Raw genomic sequence first — 15,237 nt, 5'->3', positions numbered from 1 at the left:
TGACTGTGTGCACGATCCTTGAGCTAGCCCGAGTCCTAATGAATGCTCGCTCAGCGCGGGCAATATCAAACGTAAGCATTCAAAAGTTTAATACCTTGTTCACATAAGTACGAATCTCGCGCGCTCTTATATCTATACCAAACTTATCAGTCCACAACCACGACCGCAAGACAGTCTACTATGGCCATGTGGGCAACGTACTGGGTTTTTTTTATTTTAGTCCATTGAAGTGCAATTTTTACAGGCGAAAACTTAATACTTACCCTGTTGCGTGTCGCGACATCCGTACAGTTTTTCCGTATAAATCGCGTGCTATTCAAAAATTGTCTCGCCTACGGCCGCGCATTTTACGTAAACACTCACGGCATAATCTACCGCTACGGGGCGAAATTCTAGGTGAAATTTGGGTGATTGATATCTCTACCGGAAGAAACTTTTTCGAATGGCCGAGTTGCTACTGGATGAAAGCAACAGGCTGTTGCCCACAAGATGGTGTACCGTGTAGCCTGTAGGTATTGACTATTGTTACATATTGTAACTTTTTACTCTTTATTATTTGAAAAGAGCAACTGCTGAGTTTCTTGCTGGCACTTGTCAGTAGAATTTGAATTTACATATCGAACCGGTCGCGGTAGTAGACACAGACGTAGCATAAGATACATTGGTTGGCCAACATTAAATAAAATAATTTTTGATGTGATTTGATCACAATATGAATAGATGAAAACGGTCAACATGATATAAGGTCTACAAGAGCTTTGCACAACCGCTAATTCCCAGAAAAAGAAGGACCGGCGTCGAAAGACAGAATTACAATGACAAACAGTCATCAAAAAGTCTTAAATAATAATAGTAGGTATGGTCTCGACAAATACACGAGTAATTAATTTCCCATAGATTAATTATTGGTCTCGCTATGTATGTAATTTTCTTTGTACCATAGATCTGAGTTAAATCTAGTTCGGTCACAATTTGTCACGTTTCCGTTGGTTATTGCCGTATGGTAAATGTTGTGTTTGTTTACTTGGGACCCTTTATACGAAAACGATAATTGGAAATGGCGATTGTTGCCTATTTTCATGCCTTCTTATTAATACAATACAACTCTGAATCTACATATATGTATATACTTAGTTACGTCTTTATGACATACAGGGATGCCGTGATAGTCTAATGGTAAAGACATCCGCCTCCTATTCAGGGGTTCGATCCTGGGTGAATCTATAACTTTTCGGAGTTATGTGTTTTAAGCAATTAAATCTCACTGCTTTAACGGTGTAGAAAAACATCGTAAGGAAACATGCATGCCTGAGAGTTCTCCATAATATTCTCAAAGGTCTGTGAAGTCTGCCAATCCACACTTAGTCAGCGTGGTGGACTATAGCGAGGCAAAGTAGTTTCGTACTTACTTGTGGTCATGTAGTGGCACAAGTTTAGCATAAAAAATTCACAGATATCTAATTTAATTTTCTGTCTCCAAAAATACAAAGTGGTTAAGGTCTTAATTACTGAGCATGGGTGTCCTCTACGAAATAAGAACGTTTTAGAATATAGTCCACCAAGCTGACCAAGTGCAGACTTTACATAATATCATAATTATCAGACTACCTCCGTGACCGTCAGCAATTCGTTCGATATGGCATATATGAGTCTAAACCATATCATACGCGATCCGGTGTAAGCCAGGGCTCTATCTTAGGACCTCTATTCTTCCTAATCATGATAAACGATCTTCCAGAATCTATAAAATATGCAAAATGCTTGCTATATGCAGATGACCTAAAACTTATATTCGAAATTACTTCTATCGAAGATTGTCTCAAGTTGCAATGCGATCTTACAGCTGTATATCACTGGAGTAAAGCGAACAAAATGGAGTTCAATCGTGACAAATGTTCAGTTATGACCTTTGGTAAAGTTCGGTATCCTTTGATACATGAATATAAAATGGATGGAATCCCTATTCCCAGAGTACAGAACATGAAAGACCTAGGTGTAATTTTTGATAAAAAATTGACCTTCCATGACCATATTAACACCGTAGCAGCTGACTCATTTCGAAGATTAGGATTTGTACTACGCAACTCTCGGGAGTTCCATAGTCCTTTGGTAATACGATTACTATATTACGCCTTAGTCCGAAGCAAGCTCGAAACAAGCACCTGTGTCTGGCATCCGTACGAGGCAAAGTACGGGCTTATATTAGAAAAAGTACAAAAGGCCTTCCTAAGATACCTGTATAAACGTTGCTATGGATATTATCCTTTCCTATACCCAACCAAATTTCTGTTAGGTTGCTTAGGTTTCAACTCCCTGGAGGTCAGACGCATTTGCGACCAACTCAAAATTATGTGTCAAATTTTGCGAGGAGATGTTAATGCTCCAGAACTTCATAACCAACTGTGTCGCATACGTGTCCCTGAATCCAACAGTAATCTTCGTCCACGAAAAAATAAACTTTTCGTGGTCCCACATCATCGCACTATTGCTAGATCTATGTCACCTATACCCCGTTCATTAGCATCATTCAACGCGCTTTTGGACAATAATGCTCAATGGGACCCATTTAATGATGGGTCTATAATACTGGTTCGGGAGTTACTGAAGTACGCTGAGAGCATTGCATGAATATGTCATTCAATGTTCTCAGCGTACATATTCAAAATTCTTTGATCTTTTATCGTTTTGTATTTTATGTCTTTTTTCTTGTACCTTTATTTGTATTTAAATTTATTATTAATCATCTAGTTAGTGTAAGTGGCACTGCCGTTCTAATTAGATATAAAATAAATAAAATAAATAAATAAATAAATAAATAAATAGTTATTGTCTTTGAGAACGTTATGGAGAATTCTCAGGCATGTAGGTTTCCTTAAGCAAATTTTAATTGCTTAGGCATAGCAAAGTATTTTTCTATATCATAACAATAATAGTGATTAAAAAATAAAGCTGTCGTGTGATGAATGGGTTGCGTTGATGCTTTTATTTGGATCCTGTCATGTTCACACATTTATTTTGTGGTAGAGGTAGGTACTAGGTAGATAGAAGCGTATTTTGTTGTTGAAATTTATTGCCTACGCGTGTGTTATTTTTGGGTAGTCCTACTACGCCATAATATATGACAGTGGAATTTTTAATAGTACCTACAAGTTACCAAATATTCTACCAAAATTATGTTCTTTTATAAGCATTATAACAAAGTATAGCAATGCGTGGATACTGAATAATATGACTCCAGTCATGTAGGTACATTTCAACAAAAATCTCAAAATCTTTAAACTTATTAATATTATTTCTAGTCAAGAAATAGAGGATTCCTCGAAACTGGGTGTAAATCTTAAACAGTAGGTAAACATTACCTCTAGATCCCGGAATAATATCTAAATCTATTCAGAATTTAAACTATCGTGATTTATAAGAATCATTATAAAATATAAGTGTGTATACGTCACAAGGTTATGTGAAATATTGCTATATACTTAAATTGAATTTTACACCTAAGTACCACTAAATTTTACTACTTAATTTGCCACACCCATTCGTCGATGGGAGAGGTTATATCATTCAGAGTACTTATTGGCGGAATTTCGTCGTTAGAGCCATTTGCTTGATTGTCACTTCATTGGACAACAGTAAAGTTCCAAGCGATCCCATTACGACTCATTTAATTTGTTTATTACATTTCCCCCAAAACATGCCTGAAAGTTGAAACAGATTCGATAGGTAATAATTTCGACCCGCTTTTAACACCATGGTTTGTTTTTGCGGTTTATACCTACTAGACTAGGTATAGACAAACATCTTGGAAGACTTCTGAAGGTTAATTATTAAATTTAATTGTTATATATAATATATATGTTAATATACCTAACCAAAACTAATAATGGTTTAAAAATTATCTACATAATATTATAATAATTTATAAAGTATTTAATATTACCTAGTCGTGATGGTGAAAAAATTACCACGCGGGCATGATTTGTACAGTAATAAGATAAAGCTATTATGGATTTTGTATATATATTGATATTTATAATAGTTATGTATATATATGATAGTTATGTATGTATTACTGAAATAGTTAGTTAATTATATTATATAATATTATACTACTTCATTTTTCTGTATTGCGTGTAAGTACTATCCAACACACCTGGTTTCTCCTTTCACCAAAGGTTGCCTGGAAGAGATTGCTGTGAGCAATAAGGCCGCCTTTGCATACAATTTTTTTTTTAGTTTTATTATCTGTAATAGTTATGTAATATTTTTTGTGTGCAATAAATTATTTTATCTATCTATCTATCTATAAAGCTATTGTAATATCTCTATATATAAAAATGAATCGCTGAATGTGTTGCTGATCACAAATCTCGAGAACAGCTGAACCGATTTCGCTAATTCTTTTTTTTATAATATTCCTTGAAGTACGAGGATGGTTCTTGTGGAGAGAGAAATTTAAAAAAAATCCTAAAAAAGAATCGACTGTTGGGCGGTACGAAGTTCGCCGGGGCAGCTAGTTTTCTATAAAAAAAGGTCGTGATAATATTAGGTGATATTTAGTGGTCGGTAGTAGTAGGTTTCAGTTAGTGATGAAGCTGAAACGTTATTTACGCTTGCTTTATGTTAGATATTTTTTGTACTCATAAATAAATATACTACCTGCCCCGGTCTGGAATGCAGGGTCCCCTTCTAAATACCGGGAACGGAATTAACCATTTACGAACGTAATCTAGAGAATGACTCAGACTGCTACAACGTCTGCACCCACCACTATTAAATAGATGCGCCTACTGCCTTATTTTTTTATTCTTTCCTATTTCGTGTTGCACAGAAAATGATGCAAAATAAAGTAATATATTTAGTAAATGAAAAAAGTGTAGTAATTACTTGTAATTTACTTACTGATAATTGTAAAGGTGAAAGTGTGTCTGTCTGTCTTTCTGCTAGCTTTTGACGAAATTCCCATCCCAATGCATCCCAGGGACGGATAAACATACTTATTTTCTATCTCATAAAATCAAAGAGCTCCCATTTCTTAAAAAAACCAACATCTATATCAACTATATATAAAAAGAAAATGTGATTGACTGACTGACTGATCTATCAAGTCACAGCTCAAACTACTGGATGGATCGGGCTGAAATATGGCATGCAGTTAGCTATTATAGCGCTACAAACATCCGCTAAGGATTTTTGATAATATAAAAAAGGTCCGAAAGTGTAGTCCACGCGGATGAAGTCGCGGGAATAAGCTAGTCTAGTTATATAATATATCGTGATTTTCAGTAGTAAAAATTTATTCCTTTTACATAATAAGTATATTCCTTACAATGTCGAAGTAGGTATCTATTGCACTTCGAAATGTTGTTTTATGTTAAGAAAGGAATAATATGGACGCTCACTTTCACAACCCTTCAGCTCTCTAATGCATATGCGGTGTTGCAATTCATGAGCATGATTTACATAATTGAGTGGTTCCAACTTCCAGTAAAGTCGGATGGATGCACTTATGGTTCTACTTTTATAGTAATTATTTTTTATACTCAAGTAATTTTGTAGGTCTTTCCTTAAAAATGTTTCAGTAAAAACTGCATCGCGTTGTATTTCAAGTACGTACCCATACCTACACATTCGTTTCGATATAGAGAAGAATATCAAATAGTTCCAAAATATTATTGAGTTCATTCGGTGTTCACTCCATTCATTGCTCCCGTGCTGGCGCGCCAGGCTGGCGCCATGAACCCCCGGCGCCAAGCCGCCTTGTCCCGAAAGCCCGCAGTTGCGTGCCGGGACCCGCCCTAGCAGGCTTGCAGTACAATGAAAATTCCCTATATCGCTTCCATTTTGATATTAGTTGCATTCGCCGATGCAAAAATCAGTGGTGGGCCGAGGGGAAGATTCGATAAACACTTGAACTCTACTAATCACCATGTCAGCGCTCGTCACGCTCACTATTCCTACCACCCGCCTTTGCGAATATATTTCTTGTGTCGGCGTTGCTCCAACTTCGTCGCTTACCCTGTGTTTCACGGCCTGCCACCCACATACGTGTACAAATATCGGGAGTTCGGAGGAAGATTCAGTGAGCTGCTGACAGGACTTGCTTTGTACAATCTGGGACGAGCGTCAGCGGACCACTGGGAGTACTCGCGTTACTACCCGATGCAACCAGACGAGAAGTGTTCCATGCAAGTAGTCTATCGTAGACATTTAGAAGAGGTTAAAGTGCCTTGCTTTATACTGTCCAGCTTCGTGGAACGATCTCCGGAGAGCCACCTCCCGGACCCTAACGCTTTGGACATATCATCGCCCCAAATCGATATACGACCGTTTCTTCCTCACGACTCGTCCACCCTGAAAGTGACTAGAGACCTTGATTGTATATTGTGGCATAACAATACCCTAAACAAACATAGATACACAGTACCCTGCTCCCTCTTAATGCAGTACTCGGACACTATGAAACCTTCTGGAATACCTGTGTACGTGTGGCTCCCTTCGACGCTGGCCTTAGTTATTACGATTTACTTGCTTTGTCATTGTTGTTGCAAGAGAAGGGTGAAGAAGGAAGCTGTGCCTATCAACAGCGGGCTCATCCAACCACGTGACTATTGTACCACTACCTGCAGCTACTAATGATTTTGAATAAAAAATCGTGCTGTGATTGGTCGAAATAAGCTTTTGTGGTCGTCCATTTTCGTGCGTAGCTTAGATACAAGTGTCTTGTGAAGCGATCCATCGGTCAGTATGTTTGTGACTGTGCTCTAAATCCAGGGATATTCTTGCTAAAAACATTAACGATATTAATCTTGTTAGAACTTGATAGTGATTATAATAGGTTGGTCTACATTGAGGTAAATTTTAGAAAAAACTCCTACCTAATGCTTTCGCCTTATTAACATAGCTTTTACACTCTTGTTATAAGCTGGGAAAAATGTAAGGTCTAATATGGTAAGCTGGGAAAACGCACGTGTCTGCAATAAAATTTTATATCTAGATTGTAATGTGTAGTGTGTGTAACAGTAATAATGCTATAAGGGTGAGTCTACACCTGGATGTCTACTGCTGCAGCTCGACAGTTACAATGTGACGATGGAAATCATCTGTGATTGGCCGAATCTATCTCACTATTGTTGCACCAAAAATACCATAAATTCAATCAATCACATGAACAATTTTATGTAAGACTAGCTTAGCTTATGCTCGCGACTTCGACTATTTCGCTCTAATAGGGGGTGAATTTTCAAAAATCCTTTCTTAGCGAATGCCTACGTCACAATATCTATGCTTGTCAAATTTTAGCCCGATCCGTCCAGTAGTTTGAGCTGTGCGTTGATAGATCAGTCAGTCAGTCAGTCACCTTTTCCTTTTATAGATTTAGAGTGTAGCAATATGATCGATGCAGCAATCTTCGCAATCGCTGATTTTTTCGGTGATCACGGTGTGTACCGATTGCATACAATTGTCGCGATCATTATAATGGACGCTAAAATATACATTCTGACACGCTGATGTGATCTTCATTCTTATTCAGAATCCTATCCTAATTTGAACGGTGTTGAATGACGCGCGATCATCACTGCGTATTGTAATATGCTTATTGTGATCGGTATTCGGTAAGTACGGAAATGTTTTGACACTGTATCAAGACTGATACTGTACAACTTTGATACATTGACTTTATTGGATAAAAGGATTAGGCGATACGTGGCTAAAATCAATTTAAACAAATTCCATGCAGTGCAGCGTGCTTGATACTATGGTAGTGATCGCCGTAAACATCAGATGTGGAACCACCCTAAGTGAAAACTAGTATGATGATAATAGTGAAGTTATAGTCTGTAGTAGGTATAATGATAATATCTACCTTTAATAAAATTTATTTAAAAAATATGCTGATATTATGGTGCGAAATGCGAATGTGCTCGTGGCTCTAGGTCATAAATAGGTACATATATATGTCGGTATTGGTTTTGCTTTTGTAAAAAAGTTTGTACGAATAAAAGTGTTGTATTCACTAATAAATATGCCTTTATTTTTTACAATCCATATCGCTAAATATTATTAAGTATGGTTTTGATCTGAAGTAGAAATACAAGTTAATTTAAGTAAGAAAAGTCTTCACTGAGAGTAAGGAAGCTTATGATTTTTTATCCATTTGAAATGCGAAAATGTGTCTATCTGTCTGCTAGCTTTTCACGACCCATCCGTTCAACCAATTTTGACGGAATTTTGAACAGGGATAGCTTGCATCCCCGGAAAGGATATAGGCTACTTTTTATCGAAGAAAATCAAAGTGTTCCCACAGGATTTTAAAAACCTAAATCCACACGGACGAAGTCGCGGGCATCATCTAAGTAGCACCTATTCTATAAAGAAGTAAAAATTAGCTCGTGAGTTTGTATGTTTGTATTCTGAAATTATTTTTGCTGATAAGTAGAACCTACATTATCTCTGAGTGTTAGAGGCTTAAATTAGATCCCCAGATGCCCAGTTCCTGTAGATCACGCTGACGAAGTCGCGGCCAAAAATTTGTAGAGAAATAAAAGGAAATAACAAGTATGTTTACAATGTTAAAGGTATCTAGGCAAATGATATGGACCCACAGAACATATCTATGGACCTCTTATTAAAAGTATGTAAGTATATACCTACAGTAGCCGGCAGAAAATATTGTACATCGGCCTTTAGAAAGAGAGAACCGTAAGTGGCCTAGCGGTCAAGGCGTCGGGCACGGACCCACAGAAGACGTAGGTTCGAATCCTGCCGGTCCGCAATTTTTAATATGTATTTAAAATTATTTGGAAAAAGTATTCGGCTTCGTAGTCTCTGTCACTCATACCTATGTGACATTTTATAGGCCTCAGCGACAGAGACAACGCTCTACGAAACCGTTTCCTCTTTCTAAAGATCGATGTACAGTATTTCCTGCCGGGTATTAATATGCTATTCTATTTTTCAAAGACCTTTGAGTGGTCACATCCATCATATAGGTAAGGAAATACTTGGTACGTTTTCCGTAAGTAATCGGTGTAATGGATAACAGGCTTGAACCTACTCTTGTATGGTACAACTCAGACATAATAACTCAGAAACTGTTCGTACGGTTGGCTTCAGTAATTTATCGCCATCAATCATGTTGTAGGGCTTTCTCTTCATTTAACTCTCCTCGAATGTAAAAATCCAGAAACGATTAGAACCCAGTTATGTTAGAGTAGGAACCATCGTTAGCTAAAAAAATAAAAATAAAGTATTTTTTAGCTCACGACGCGACATACAGTATAGGTATGAAGTATCTGGGACGGTAGATATATACTTTGAGGTTTAATAGTAGGTAAGACCTACGAGTAATATTATTGATTTTCTTCTAAAACTACTAGGTCGATATTAATGTGTTGTTTTTTTTTGCATTTCATAGAAATGATACTTATTTACAGCACTTGGCCTAAGGATGCATCTTAAACATAATATGTAGATTGTAGGTACAGTACCTACGCGGCAGAAAGTAATGTACATCGGCCTTTAGAATGAAATTTTGGCTTTGTAGAACGTAGTTCCACGGTTGTCTCCGTATACCTTATACCTATATGAAGTTTTGTCGGTCTCAACGACAGAGACAACGCTCTACAAATCTGCTATCTCCTTCTTAAGGTCGGTGTACATTACCTATCGTTTTTTATCGCTGTTTACTTTCTGTGAAAGGTAGGACTAGGTAGGACGCTGACCTAATGTTAATATTATACTTGCTGTGGTTTGATACTACCTATAAATTGTCACCTTATTGCAGTAGACACCGCCTGGCATTCTAGCAAAGTTATGCTAATTACACAGTTAATTAAGAAATACGAAGGGCATTGTGACACTGGGTAACTCTACTATTTCATAATACCTGGTCGTTCTAGCTCTTTTCTAGTCTTTATTTTTTTTAATAAAATGTGCTTTTTTGATATTACGAGGACTTTATCAAGTTTATATGTAAGTACTCATGTTTTAGCTAGCTGCATTTTCTTTAAAATTAATGTAAGAGCTCGGTGTTCGGTGTTCGGTTCGGGTAAGCATAAAAGAAACTTCAAAGCATCCAGCTCGCCCGACTTCAACATACATGCCTACACGTGAAGAAACCAGAAACAAAAGTTATTTTTTACTTTGTAGTGGTTTTGGAAGTTGGTTTTTTAATATTTTTTTTACATCGCATTGATTTACCCCTGGAACGGCAAATAATCAATACACTTATAAGTTATAACAAATGTGGCGCCAAACCCTAAACAGTAAAATTACGTTCATTTTAGACATATTTTTATTGTAATATCAGTAATAGGTATTTCATAGAGAAAAATGGGGGAAACATTCAGTGGTTTTCATCCCCAATTTTCTTTATCAAAACTATAGTACGCGGCAGGTCGACATGGCAATTGGGGTGGGGACGACCCGCACAACCGAACGTTACTCGCGCTAACCCGGTGCGGGGCGTACCTCCGCCTCATGCCCCGATTGCTATCTCGACCTGTCGCGTCGCGGTAGGTATATTACGATAAAAATGTCTAAAATGAACGCAATTTTATTGTTTAGGACTTTAGGAGTCTCATTTAATAAAATTTTCTGATTTTTCAACAATCGTTTAAAAATATGTTAGAATGCGCGGGAAAGAAGGAAACTTAGCTAATCACAGCGCCATGGGTTAACATTTAGGAAATTTTTAATCCCAAAAATAAACAGGTTTCGTGCCGGGATAGAACTTACTACCTAACTGTTCTATACATAGATTAACGAGACCTCGGAGTGGGATTAAACTTTACGAAATACGAATTTTATTGCTTTCTTACGGACTTTTAGAGAGCTTAAATTAAGTAGGAACGTGTCACCGCATTTAATTTTGTGACACGTCGTGTATACAGAAATATTAAAATTAACAAAAAAATAGTTTTACTGCTTTCTAAACATAGGATACCAGAAAACAAGGATTAGGTTGAAGGCAAGGATTTTAATTTGATGATGTTGCTTTGTAAACTTGGCACAAACTCAATCATTTGTAAATATTTTAGTGATAAAAATATAATTTTTTTAATTGAACAGGTGCTTGGCTATGACGTTTGTATGACCCATAGGTACTTATGTATACATGTAAATATGCCAAATCTTGGCAAAATAGCTTATTTTTGACAAAATAACTGACTGTTTTATACGGTGTTTCTCGTGAAAATGCAATTTTATTCCATTTTTGGAGGAGTTTTTCAGTAGAACCATGGGGATTGGGGTCCCAACTACGTCTAACTTTCAAGAAGTAAGTAGGTATCTAACATTTTATATACTTACCTACATGATTACCTACTACAAGTAGCTGAGTAAGTTTCTAAAAGTCTGAACTCTGAAAAGTAAAAATTCTGAACTTGTCGGAAAATTTCCTGTCGTCTGGTTGCCCTAAGAGTCTACCACTGTCACTACTACAGGTATTCCAAAGCTGTATTAACACGCAAGTAGGAAAAAATGTTTGCGAGATAATGAAAATTAATGGCAGCGGGGTTTTGTCCATCAAGAGAGATAGGGCTATTCTAGGCAGCCGAGCAAAAACAATATTGGTTTTGACATGAACTATTAATCTTTCACATCACTGGAGTAGTAAATAGAAACGCTGGAAGATCTTTCCACTAGAGTGGGTATGTACCTATTTTTTATTGAATGGTTTACTAGCGATTTTAACATAAAACTTAGTACATAACAGCTATAATAAATAAGGCCGTGACGCCTGTTTCCGGACGACCCCCTGTTACCGTCCACCTAACCTACTACTGTTACAAAATACTTAAAAATCGAAATATTAAGCGGTGATAGTCTAGTGGTTAAGACGTCAGCCACCTATTCGAGGGATCCAGGGTTCTATCTCAGGCATGCACCTTCAACTTTTCGGAGTTATAGTGAAGGAAAACATCGTGAGGAAATCTTTAAGCCTGAGATTTCTCCATAATGTTCTCAAAGGTGTGTGAACTCTGTCGATATGCACTTGGCCTGCGTGGTGGACTTTGGCCTGGAACCTTCTCATTCTGAGAAGAGACATGTGCTCAGTAGTGGGCAGTGATGATGAGGACTGCGTCTAAAGCGGATTTCCATTGACAGGAGTACGGACACCGATGTTCGTTGGAACATGTCTGTCACTTGAAAAGAGCAACCGCCGAGTTTCTTGCTGGTTCTTCTCGGTAAGAACGGCATTCCGAACCAGTGGTAGATTAAACTTGTTGACGATTCAAAGAAACCTGTAAAAGTTTACTTGAATAAAAATATATTCTATTCTATTCTAGAAGCGCCGTATTTAGAGGAACATTTTACATCGCTGCCTGCCACATTTCTTTTCTGATGTACCTACCTCATTTTAAACATTTGAGGAGTCCTTTACTTTATGATCCACTAGCTTATTCCCGCGACTGCGTCCGCGTGGACTATACAAATTTCAAACCTTTATTTTACCCCCTTAGGGGTTAAATTTTCAAAAATCCTTGCTTAGTAGATGCCTGCGTCACAATAGTTATCTGTAGGTACGCCAAATTTCAACCCGATCCGTCCAGTAGTTTGAGCTGTGCGTTGATAGATCAGTCAGTCATTCAGTCAGTCACATTTTCCTTTTATATATTCAGACTAGCTTATGCTTGCGATTTCGTCCGCGTGGACTACACAAATTTCAAACCTCTATTTCACCCCCTTAGGGGTTGTATTTTCAAAAATCCTTTCTTAGCGGATGCCTACGTCAGAATAAGTAGCTATCTGCATGCTTTTCAGCCCGATCCGTCCAGTAGTTTGAGCTGTGCGTTGATAGATCAGTCAGTCACATTTTCCTTTTATATACATATTTGCGAAAAAAAAGATGAACGTCGTAGGTAGATAAAACTTAAATGTGCACAACACAAACCGCAGTCATTGATTAAATTTTACAACTATTCTAATGAGTTGAAACAACAAACTTGGCGCCGGATAGAGCAATAAAATTTATAGCCTATTGAAATCTCTTACAGAGTATATATCATAATAATATGATTATAATACATATTTACCTCCCACGATACCTATGGCGTCCATCCGTGAGCCTATTATTTTAATTTATACACCCGGACTGGAAGAATATAAATTAATTCTACTATTTCCTATAATATTTTTTTTGCCTCATGCAAATCATGTTAGACATTATTTATTACATGTTTAAGATATTTGTAGGATACGACTATATTCTCTATATTTTATTTTTTCGGCTTTATAATAAAATGAAAAGAATGAAATGAATCTTCAGAGCATGTGGCACTCTCATAGCCGAAATACCAGCTTACAGTCAACGCAAAAGTCGGCTCAATGAAATTGCATGTCAGTGAGAAATTTTTAATTCTCTACGTCGCGCGTCGTTGCGTCGTAATCTTTATCGTTTGAAGGTCGTGACTCCTTTTCCATTATATAATAATATGTTACTTGGGAAAGTAACTATTTTGTTATTACGTTTAAATATCTATAGTACGGCGACAGGTTGAGATGAGGAACGTCCTAACTCCTGCACGCCCGCACTGCCCCCGCATTAATCCAGTGCGGGCGAGCGCGGGTGACGTGCGGGTGTGTGGGGCGCCCTCCCGCCTCATACTCCGATTGCCATCTCAACCTATCGCGGACTGTAGAATGTTGCCTGGCTGGGGTAGTAATTTGGGATACCTTAGGTTTTCAATTCGGTACGTAGGTATTTTTGTAAGTTGTGTACAGTTAGTATCGGCACTTGGCTCTCTCTCTCTCTCGACTAGGTGGCCAGACGAGGTCAAACGAGTTGTAGGGAGCCGCTGGATTCAGGCAGTGAAAGATCGTGGGTCTCTTGTAGAAACCTCCTACGTGCTCCTACCTTAGTGTCGAGCAGTGGACGTTTATCGGTTGACGACGATGACGACGACCATCAACGTACCTACCTACAGTAGGTAACGCGAATCACATTGTAATTTGCAACGCATGCCGGGCAGCATATACCTAGGTATGTACCTGTATAGCTTTCCGTATTGAGTGTCCCCCCCAAGAAGAGATGAATTAGATACGTGTAGGTACGCTTTTCTAAGACACTATTTTGCTCTCTTTGTTACAAACACACTAACTCTAGTACCTAAATATACCTAACGTTTGTAAATTTAAATTTAATATGGACTAGACTGTGGTCTGAAATATAAGATTATTTATTTATTTATTTATTTTAATACGGAAAGCGATAAAAGATAATAAGCGTTACTTAACTTCATGTTTTTTCAAAAGCTCTTTACGTATTAAAATGTTGTACAAAATACCGCCGCGCTGAGTGAAAATTTTACGCAACAATAAAAACATTTCTAAGTGTAACCAGACTTTTAACAATTAGGCCGGAAGCCATGGAAATCGCGGCCTGAATGTTTATTGCGTACCTACCTACTGATCTACCTACCTATTATTATGTGGGTAGGTATATTGAATTGGTTTCCTTACCAATCATATTATTTTATGAAAATGTACAAGTATAATACACATATCTGTAATGACTAATGCGCTAACAAAAAACCGGCCAAGTGCAAGAGTCAGACTCGCGCGAGATTGTCGCTTACTATAATCGTATTTTATGAACATTTTGCACGATAAATAAAAAACTATTATTCCTAAAAATTAATAAAAACCTGTTTTAGAATGTATATTATGCCCTTTCATATGATACCCCATTTGGTATAGTAATCTTAATTCGAAAGTTGAAAATAGCAATATTTGTTCATGAAGACTTGTTTTGTGACATAACCACAAATTCACGGTTTTTAGATTTTCCCCTCATGTCTGCTATAAGACCTACCTTCCTGCCAAATTTCATGATTCTAGGTCAACGGGAAGTACCCTATAGGTTTCTTGACACACAGGCAGACAAACAGACAGACAACAAAGTGATCCTATAAGGGTTCCGTTTTTCCTTTTGAGGTACAGAACCCTAAAAATGTGTGTACCTAACTGTACCAAGGTTCCTTTATACGGTTCCGTAAAATAACAAGGAACTATAATAAGTCTTATGGTTTCGTCCGGTCCGTCTGTCCGTCTCTTTGTCTGTCTGTGCCACCATTACGTTTTGATACGGAATCTTAAAAACTTTATAGCTGATACCTAACCTACTTACTACTTTTAATTGGGTACAGTAATTAATTTTTCACTTCTGTCGTGCGTATACCTATAGGGGGAAGTGGGGTAGCTAGATACAAGGGGCACATTAATACACCAAGG

General features: G+C 37.4%; 2 protein-coding genes and 1 long non-coding RNA gene across 3 annotated transcripts in view; 2 read left to right on the top strand and 1 right to left on the bottom strand.

The window, feature by feature from the left end:
* Nucleotides 1–15,237, bottom strand: part of LOC138404751 (uncharacterized) — a 622,276-nt gene that overhangs the window by 248,067 nt on the left and 358,972 nt on the right. The window lies entirely within an intron of this gene.
* The window catches only part of AdoR (Adenosine receptor), a 62,760-nt gene that overhangs the window by 6,558 nt on the left and 40,965 nt on the right, over nt 1–15,237 (top strand). The window lies entirely within an intron of this gene.
* LOC138404744 (uncharacterized) lies at nt 5,389–7,825 on the top strand. Its single transcript, XM_069509665.1, has one exon. The coding sequence runs from the start codon at nt 5,818–5,820 to the stop codon at nt 6,634–6,636; it is 819 nt and encodes a 272-aa protein (XP_069365766.1). The 5' UTR covers nt 5,389–5,817; the 3' UTR covers nt 6,637–7,825.

This window comes from Maniola hyperantus, chromosome 3 (genome assembly GCF_902806685.2).
Source record: "Maniola hyperantus chromosome 3, iAphHyp1.2, whole genome shotgun sequence".
Lineage (NCBI taxonomy): Eukaryota > Metazoa > Arthropoda > Insecta > Lepidoptera > Nymphalidae > Maniola > Maniola hyperantus.
Note: the sequence above shows the minus strand (reverse complement) of the source record. Positions and strands in the feature narration are given on the sequence as shown.